The 10349-nt window shown below is 39.3% G+C and overlaps 1 protein-coding gene across 6 annotated transcripts in view; it reads right to left on the reverse strand.

Moving 5' to 3' along the window:
• Nucleotides 1–10349, reverse strand: part of SIL1 (SIL1 nucleotide exchange factor) — a 241414-nt gene that overhangs the window by 72883 nt on the left and 158182 nt on the right. For 5 of the 6 annotated variants that reach the window (XM_015140990.3, XM_001114098.5, XM_077937085.1 and 2 more), the window contains one exon: nt 851–1042. The exons of the other annotated variant lie outside the window; for it this stretch is intronic. In XM_015140990.3, the coding sequence (XP_014996476.2) occupies nt 851–1042 (192 nt within the window). The remainder of the gene's footprint in view (nt 1–850; nt 1043–10349) is intronic. 6 annotated transcript variants of the gene reach the window in all.

Raw genomic sequence — 10349 nt, forward strand, 5'->3', positions numbered from 1 at the left:
AATAAAAGTTTATTTAGGAAAGGAGGTGTTGGGCCAGATTTGACCTATGGGCAGTAGTTTGCCATCTCCTGCTCTAGTACCCCCTCTTCACCCGGCCAACCCCAATCATCCTATAACACTCGGCCTAAATGTCACATCCTCTGAGAAGCCTTCTTTATTGTCCATGACTAGGCTCTAAGACATCACCCTCTGGAGCCCTCATTACAATCTTAAATTATATTATTTAATTAATTTGTTCAATTGTTCATTATTCAGTTACTTCCTCTTCCAGGCTATACGCTACATAACAAGGACTATGTCTATTTTATCTCTGCAGTACCCTCAGAGGTACTAAAGAAGGTAACACTCCACATGAAAAAGAGGTTGGCTGGCCAGGCATGGTGGCTCATGCCTATAATCCCAACACTTTGGGAGGACAAGGTGGGTGGATCACTTGAGGTTAGGAGTTCAAGACCAGCCTGGTCAACATAGTGAAACCCTGTCTCTATCAAAAATACAAAAAATTAGCTGGGCATGGTGGTGCACACCTGTAATCCCAGTTGCTTGGAAGGCTGAGGCAGGAGAATAGCTTGAACCCAGGAGGTGGAGGTTGCAGTGAGCCGAGATTGTGCCACTGAACTCCAGGCTGGGCGACCGAGTGAGACTCCGACTCAGACAAAAAAAGAAAAAGAGGTTGGCTCTAGCCTCTAAGACTGTATCTTACTACGAAAGACAATAAGCCTAGATTAAAAATAGTCTGTGCTCTGGGAGAGAACTAAAGATGCTGATGCTATTTTCTTAGGGCTTAGGGAGGGGGGATTTATTTTTGGAGCTGTTAAAAGTCTGACTTATGGATGAAGAAATACAGTACCTGATGGACATAATATTCAAGATCAAAGAGCGCAGCAATCTTCTCTTCCAAACTGGAGCTGGAACTATTGAACTTGTTGATCAGCCGTACCATGATCTGCATGTCAGTCTCAATGACAACATTCAGCTCGTCAAAGTCTTTCTTCAGTTCCTCAATGGGGCGGAAGAGCCGCTTTACCTCAGCCTGCCTTGCCTAAGCAGAGCAGCAAAGAGATGATTAAAATGGTTAGAGACATCTCCCCAAGATATCTGTGGTCTACCATGGATACCCATCCCCAAAAAACTGCTGTTCCAAGACTCACAGTGTTCTTTAATCTACACTATCAAAAATACTAACACTTTCTAAGATGCCCAGAGAAGAGAGCCCTCAAAGTCTACCTATACAGGCCTCTGCTCTAAAAACACACTCAAGATGTTCCAAGGTTCACTTATTCAAGTCCGATTTCCAATGTTCAGGAAGAATAGAAAGGCTTCTTGTCACAACCACTGAGTTAAGGGGAAGTAATGCAAGTTCATCTTCAACCCCAAACCGCACATGAAACAGCTGAGACCTAAGGTAGAATAACCCACACCCTGCTTCTCCACTTTTCACAAGCATAGACTATCTTGGCCTTGCCCTACCCAACCCGACAACATTTTAGGGAAACGTGGACATAGAAAACTATGGGTAAGAGCTGTCAGAGCAGGAGCAATTTGCTGATGAAAATTAAATCACTGTCATTACTGTCAATCTAACCACAGGTGTACAATTTGTTCAACTGTTTGATATGGCTAAATTACTATATGTACTATACTCAAATCTCGAACAATTTTCTCTCAATCCCTCCCCACCCCACTCACATATAAACATTTTAAAACGAAGTTACATTAGAGGTGAATAAAAGACTTTAATTAAACATTTTATACTGTTTTCTTCCCAATTTGAGAGGATAGTGCCTATAAAGAGAGTCTGAAAAGTCACGGTGGTTTATGTATCTGTCTTCCAAGAAAAATTAAAAGGCACAGATATTTATAAAAAGCCGAATGATGAACAGCTGTCAGCTCCAAATTGCTCATCTATTACCTATGGGTTTTTCTCCCCAGTTATAAGCACTCCATAGAAACACCAACCAAAGAAATGAATCAGCCTCTCTTAAAAAAGACCAAGCTCCTAGCGGAGCAATCACATCCATGGGGCGCCACATCCTGATTCTCTGGGCTAAAACAACATGAGATGCTCTCCCTGCACCCAGCTAGAGGTCTCTGGATGGCTGCCAAAGCCAAGCAAAGAGGTCTGGGAAGGCTGAGTCACTTTCCAGAGCTGTGAGATGACAGGCAAGTGAGCACAATAAGAAACTAGTGACATCTGTCTCACAAAAACTATGTGTGCCTGACTCTCAAGAAGGCCTTAAAAAAAAACTTTTTGGCCAGGCACAGTGGCTCATGCCTATAATCCCAGCACTTTGGTAGGCTGAGGCAGATAGACCATGACGTCAGGAGTTCCAGACCAGCCTGACCAATATCGTAAAACCCCATCTCTACTAAAAATACAAAACTTAGCTGGGCATGGTGGTGGGCACCTGTAATCCCAGTGACTCAGGAGGCTGAGGCAGGAGAATCGCTTGAACCCAGGAGGTGGAAGCTGCAGTGAGCCGAGATTGCACCACTGCACTCCAGCCTGAGCGACAGAGCAAGACTCCATCTCAAAAAAACAAAACAAAACAAAAAAAACCTTTTACTTTGAAATAATTATAAATTCCCAGGAAATAACAAAAATAGTATAGAGACTGTCATGTACCCTTCATCCAGCTTCCCTCAATGTTAACATTTTACATAAGGATATTACAATGTCAAAAGTAAGAAAAGGACACAGGTACCATACTGTTAACTAAACACCTTGTTCAGATTTCACCAGTTTTTACATGTACTCATTTACATGTATGTGTGTGTGTGTGTCATTCTATGTAATTTTACCTGAGATGTAGACTTGTATAACTACCAGAACAATCATGCTACAGAACTGTCCCACCACAATCACATAATCTACTATGTGCTACTCCTTTATAGCTATACTTTATCCTCCCATTCTATTCTCTTATGTCCCTGTGCCCTGGTTGTCACTAATTTGTTCTCCATCTTTATAATTCTGGCATTTAAAAAATGTTATATATACCGTGGCTCATGCCTGTAATTCCAGAACATTGGGAGGCCAAGGCAGGTGGACAACTTGAGCTCAGGCGTTCCAGACCAGCCTGGGCAATACACGAGACTCCATCTGTACTTATATTGTTTAAATTCTATTTTTTAAAAAAGAGAACTGGCCAGCAAAGATGAAAGTGCAGCAAATAAATGAAAGGTGGTAACTTTGGCAATGAAATTTGAATTGAATGTACATGGAGTTATAGAAGAGATGGTTGACGGTGGGAATGTTAACACTGCCACTGTTTGATAAGCTCTAGATGCGCAGACAGAGGAACTTAGCAAAGGCAAACTTACAGACACAAATTAGGAAAGTGATAAAAAGGATGAAATGAGACTGGCAAAAAACTTCACATTACAAGAACTCTCTGAGAAATTTCACAACATTGAAAGTACAAAGGGTGAAATGTTGGAGGCTCATCCATACTTAGAAAGAAGTATGATAATTAGCCAAGAGAGAAAAGATGCTTGTTCTATGTCATATTTTTTTTTTTGGAGTCAGGGTCTCGCTCTATTGCTCAGGTTGAAGTGCGATGGTACAATCACAGCTCACTGCAGTCTCACCCTCCTGGACTCAAGTGATCCTCCCACCTCAGCCTGAGTGGACTACGGGCACAAGTCGCACAGAAAACTAAAAAATTGGCTGGGTGTGGTGGGCCACATCTGTAATGTCAGCACTCTGGGAGGCTGAGGTGGGTGGATCGCTTGAGACAGGAGTTCGAGACCAGCCTGGGCAACATGGCGAAAACCCATACCTACAAAACACACAAAAATTATTTGAATTTTTTGGCCAGGCGCAATGGCTCATGCCTGTAATCTCAGCACTTTGGGGGGTCGAGGCAGGCGAATCACTTGAGGCTAGGAGTTCAACAGTCTAGCCAACTAGAGAAGGTGAAACTAGAAAGAAGATGAAACCCCTTCTCTAATAAAAATACAAAAATGAGCCAGGCATGGTGGCACACACCTGTAACTTGGGAGGCTGGGGCAGAAGAATCACTTGAACCTGGGAGGCGGAGGCTGCAGTGAGCCAAGATCACACCACTGTACTCTTGTGTGGGTGACAGAGCAAGACTCTGTCTCAAAAAAGAAAAAAAATATATATATTTTTGGTGTGGCATGGTGGCACACACCTGTAGTCCCAGCCAGCCGGGAGGCTGAGGTGGGAGGATCACTTGAGCTGTAATCCTGCCATTGCACTCCAACCCGGGTGACAGAGACCCTGTCTAAAAAAAAAAAAGAAAGAAAGAAAGAAAGAAAAAAGAATTTTTTTTTTTGTAGAAAAATACTTTCTTTATTTGTAGAAAACATAGACCATTTCTGGGCTATGTTGCCCAGGCTAGTCTCAAATTCCTAGAATCAAGTGATCCTCCCAAAGTGCTAGGATTGCAGGTGTGAGCCATTGCGCCCGGCATAATTCTAAAAGTTTTAAATTACAGTGTACTAAATAAATATTAGTATTGCTTTTCCATTTCTACATATACTTAAAACTAATAGCAATGTAGTTGTTTTAATATCTGGCAAAACAGTTTAAGGATCATGGAACAATCATAATTTTTCCCTTGATTATATCAAGATTGTTTTGCATAGTTTCAGTGTGCACATTTTTACAATTCCATACAACATAAAATGAGGACTGCTGGTATATGATACGCAAATATTTCCTTCCAGTAGTTTATCTTCCGATCATCTTAACAGGGTATTTCACAAAACAAAACATTTTAATTTTGATGAAGTCCAATTTATCGATTTTTTCTTTTATAAATCTTGCATTTGGTGCCATGTCATAAGAACTCTTTACTTGGTCCTAGTTTCCAAAGATTTTCTATGTTTCATTCTAAAAGGTTTTTTTCTTCTTGGTTTCACATTTTACATTTAAATCTATGATCTATTTTGAATTAATTTTTTAAAGGTACGAGGTTTAGGTGACAGCTCATTTTTTGCTTATGGATGCCCACTATTTGTTGAAAAGACTATTTATCTTCCATTGAATTACTTTTGTACCTGTCAAAAATCAATCAGGTGTATTAGTGTGGGTCTGTTTCTGGGTTCTCTACTCTGTTCCATTGATCTATGATTCTTCCTCTCCACCAATACCACATTGCCTTGATTACTATAGCTATAGAGTAAGCCTTAAAATCAGGCAGTGTGTTTTCTTCCACTTATTCTTCTTTTTAAAATTTCAGCTATTCTAGTTCCTTCAACTTTCCATACAAACTTTAGAATAAGCTTATCTACAAAAAAATCTTGCTGAAATTTTGATAGGAATTGCACTAAACTTATAAATTTAGAGAGAGTTAACATTTTTACTATGTTGAGTGTTTCAATCCATAGACACAGTATGTCACTCCATTTAATTAAGTCTTCTTTGATTTAACTCCATCGTCATCTTTCACCCAACTTTTATACTTTTGAGCATATAGATCTTATATCTGTCTTGTTAGATTTATTCCTAAATATTTCATTTTTAGGGGAGCAACTGTAAAATGGTACATATGCTTTTAATTTCAATTGCCAAATATTCTTTGTTAGTATGCAGAAATACAATTGATTTGTGTTGTCTGTATATCTTTTTTTTTTTTTTTTTTTTGAGGTGGAGTCTCGCTCTGTCGCCCAGGCTGGAGTGCAGTGGCGTGATCTCAGCTCACTGCAACCTCCGCCTCCTGGGTTCACGCCATTCTCCTGCCTCAGCCTCCCAAGTAGCTGGGACTACAGGTGCCCGCCACCACGCCCGGCAAATTTTTTGTATTTTTAGTAGAGACGGGGTTTCACCGTGTTAGCCAGGATGGTCTCGATCTCCTGACCTAGTGATCCACCCGCCTCGGCCTCCCAAAGTGCTGGGATTACAGGCGTGAGCCACTGCACCCGGCCTTGTTGTCTGTGTATCTGGTGACATTGCTGAACTCACTTATTAATTCTAGAAGGCTTTTCTTTGGAGGTTCTTTGGGAGTTATACATAGACAATCATGTCATCTGGAAAATGAGACAGTTTTATTTTTTCCTTTCCTTGCCTTATTGCATTGGCTATGACTGCGTTGAATGAGTGTTAAGAGTAAACACCCTTGCCTTGTTTCTGACCTCAATGGCAAAGCATTTAGTCTTTCACTGTTAAGTACAATATTCCATGCAGACTTTTTGTAAATGCTCATTATCAAGTAAGGTTTCTATTCCTAGGTTTCTGAGTTATCGTGAATGGGTACTGAATATAGTCAAATGCTCTTCGTGTATTAAGTGACATATGATGATGTGATTTTCTTCTTTAGCCTACTGATATGGTGGGTTATACTGATTATTTTTTGCACATTGAACCAATCTTGCATTCTGGTAATAAACCCCATGTGGTTATAATGCATAATTCTTTTTACATGTTGCTGGATTTGATTGGCTAAATTTTGGTGAGGATTTTTGCTTCTATGTTCATGAGGATTGTCGCCAAGTAGTTTATTTTGTACTCTGTCTGGTTCAGGTATTAGTGTGATACTGGCCTCATAAAGTAAGTTGGGAAGTATTCCTCCCTCTTACATTTTCTGGAAGAAATGGTGTAGAATTGATGCTAATTATTTTTAAATGTTTGGTTAATACCTCCAGTAAAACTATCTGAACCTGGGGACTTCCTTTATAGAAGGTTTTTCACTACAAATTCAGTTGCTTTTTTTTTTTTAATGGTTATAGGACTACTCATATTATTTCATATTGGGTAAATTTGGACAATATGCGCTTATAAAAGAGCTGGACTATTTCATGCAAGTTATCAAATTTATATGCAGAGTTGTTCACAGTATTCTCTTACTGTATTTTCCTTTTAATGTCTACAGGATCTGTAATGATATTCCTGGTTTCATTCTTGATACGGGTAATTTTTATCTTAGTGCTTTATGTGTTTGTCAGTCTTGTGGGTTTCTTGTTTTTGTTTTTGTTTTGTTTTTTGCTTTTCAGATGAAGTCTCGCTCTGTGGCTCAGGCTGGAGTGCAGTGGTGCAATCTCGGCTCACTGCAGCCTCCACTTCCTGGGCTCAAGTGATTCTCCTGCCTCAGTCTCCCAAGTAGCTGGGACTACAAGTGTGCGCCACCATGCCTGGCTCTTTTTTGTACTTTTAGTAGAGAAGGGGTTTCACCATGTTGGCCAGGCTGGTCTCGAACTCCTGACCTCAGGTGATCTGCCCGCCTCAGCCTCTCAAAGTGCTGGGATTATAGGTGTGAGCCACCGTGCCCAGCCATGTTTGTCAGTCTTGATAGAAGTTTATCACCTTCTGGTTTCACTGATTTTTCTCTAATGTTTTTATGTTTTCAATTTCATTGATTTCTGCTCTTTATTTCCTTTCTTCTGCTTGCTCTGAGCTTGTTTTAATCATCTTTTCCTAGTTTCTTGAAGTAGGACCTTCATTATAGGTATGAGACCTTACTTCTTCTCTAATATAAGCAAATTTCCCTTACAGTTTTAGTTGGATCCTGCAAATTTTGATAAATTGCATTTTCATTTTTAATCATTTCAATGTATCTTTTTTTTTAACCTCCCCTGAGATTTCCTCTTTGACTTGACTGGAGATTTTCTTCCTATCTACGACTGGTTTTTAGTTTGATTCCATTATAATGAGAGAACATACTCTGCCTAATTTCAGTTCTTTTAAAATTGTTGAGATTTGTTTGATTACTCAGGATATACTCTATTCTGAGAAGTGTTTCATGGACACTTGAAAAGAATGTATATTCTGCTGTTGTAGAATGGAATGTTCCGTAAATGTCAATTAAATTTTTCTGGTTGAAGGTGTTATTCAGCTCTTTAATGTCTTTACTGATCTGTTGTCTAGTAGTTCTAGCAATTCTGAGAAAGGGATGTTGAAGTCCCCAACTGTAATAGTGGATTTGTCTGTTTCTTTCTTTTAGTTCTGTTAGTTTTTGCTTCAGGTATTTTTATATACAAATAAAAGTGGCACATACACATTTAGAATTACTGTATATTTTAGTGGATTGGTCCTTTTACCATTATATAAATTGCTCTTGTTCCTAATAATTTCCTTTAATCTAAAGTCAACTTTGATATTAATACAGTAACTCCTGCTTTTTAATTAATATCTGTATGATATACTTTCTATTCTTTTACTTTCAACCTACTGTCTTTACCATTATATTTGAATTTCTTGTAGAAAGCATATTTTTAAAATTCATTTAAAAATTCATTATGAAAATCTATTTAATTGGTATATTTAGACCAATTATAAAACATTTTACTATTATACATTTATGTTTTAATGTAATATTTTTATATGTTAGAGCTTAAATCCACCATTTTATTAATTTTTTTTGTTTCCTCCAGTTTTTGCTTTTCTGTTTCCCGTTTCTCACCTTCCTGTGACAAACCAAGGTACATTTTATATTATAGAATTCCATTTTGGATTACCTATGCTTTTGAGAATAACTTTATATAGTTTTAATAATGATTGTTCTAAGTATTATAATATACATAAGTAACATCATAATCTACTGGTATCAATGTTTTATCACTGATGAAATGTAGAAACCTTACCTCCAATTATGTTTAATCCTTTGCTCCTCCTAATTGTCTTCAAAATTCCTCACTATACATTCAGAAACAGATCATGTCATAATTTTTGCTTCAACTATCAAACAATTTTAAAGACTCAAAAACATATGCACGCGTGTGTCTTTATAACAGAACAATTTCTATTCCTTTGGGTATATACCCAGCAATGGGATTGCTGGGTCGAAAGGTATTTCTGTCTTTAGGTCTCTGAGGAATTGCCACACTGTTTTCCACAATGGTGGAATTATTTTTTGACTTTTTAACAACAGCCATTATAGTTGGTGTGAGATGGTATCTCATTGTGGTTTTGATTTGCATTTCTCTAATGATCAGTGATGTTGAGCTTTTTTTTCATATGACTGTTGTCTACATGTATGTCTTCTTTTGAAAAGTGTTTATGTCCTTTGCCCACTTTTCTTTTAGTTGTCAAATTATCCTTTATTGAAATATTTTCCTCTGTGCTTAAATAGCTGGGCATTCCACTGCACCACTGTTGATGTCATCTATGACATCATGAGGGTGATGGCCATCAACACTGCAGCCCACAAACTGAGCAGTCCCCAGGATCTCTTTAATGGTTCTAGAGAATTCTCTGGCTAAAGATTGGTGCCACATCTGTCAAGTAATCTTGACAATCGCATCAAAAGTGATATTTCCACTGTGTTTAACGTTTTTCTGTTTCTGTCTCTTGGCAGTTCCTTGAGGGCTTTGATGATCAGGGCAGAGGCAGAAGGTACTACCTCAATCTGGGCCTGTCTGTTCTGAATGGTCAGTTTCACTGTAATCCTCAGACCCCTCCAGTCACTGGCTGCCTTGGCAATATCGTCACCAACCTTTTTTGGAGACAGACCCAGGGGGCCAATCTTGGGGGCCAGTGCCAGATACCAGCAATGATATCAGTGCCAGCACAGACATGGCACTCACTTCACCCTCCGTGCACCTCAGGTATACAACTTTTTTTTTTTTTGAGACAGAGTCTTGTCCAGTCACCCAGGCTGGAGTGCAGTGGCGTGATCTCGGCTCACTGCAAGCTCTGCCTCCCGGGTTCCCGCCATTCTCCTGCCTCAGCCTCCAGAGTAGCTGGGACTACAGGTGCCCACCACCATGCCTGCCTAATTTTTTTTTGTATTTTCAGTAGAGACGGGGTTTCACCATGTTAGCCAGAATGGTCTCAATCTCCTGAGCTCGTGATCTACCCGCCTCAGCCTCCCAAAGTGCTGGGATTACAGGCGTGAGCCACCACGCCCAGCCAGGTATACAACTTTGATCTCGCTGGGGTCGAACTTCGGCAGTTTGCCCAGTTTTTAATGGGGTTGTTTTTTTCTTGTAAATCTGTTTACGCTTCTTACAGATGCTGGATATCAGACCTTTGTTGGATGCATAGTTTGCAAAAATCTTCTCCCATTCTGTAGGTTGTTTATTGATAGTTTCTGTTGCTGTGCAGAAGCTCTTTAGTTTAATTAGATCCCACTTGTTAATTTTTGCTTTTGTTGCAATTGGTTTTGGCATCTTCATCACGAAACCTTTGCCCATGCCTATGTCCTGAATGGTATTGCCTAAGTTGTCTTCCAGGGTTTTTATAGTTTTAGGTTTAAGTCTTTAATCTATCTTGAGTTCATTTTCGTATATGGTGTAAGGAAGTGGTCCAGTTTCAATATTCTGTGCATGGCTAATCAGTTATCCTAGCAACGTTTATTGAACAGGGAATCCTTTCCCCATTGCTTGTTTTTGTCAGATTTGTCAAAATAGCAAAGACATGGAATCAACCTAAATGCCTATCAAAG

The sequence above is a fragment of the Macaca mulatta genome, chromosome 6, assembly GCF_049350105.2.
Source record: "Macaca mulatta isolate MMU2019108-1 chromosome 6, T2T-MMU8v2.0, whole genome shotgun sequence".
Classification (NCBI taxonomy): Eukaryota; Metazoa; Chordata; class Mammalia; order Primates; family Cercopithecidae; genus Macaca; species Macaca mulatta.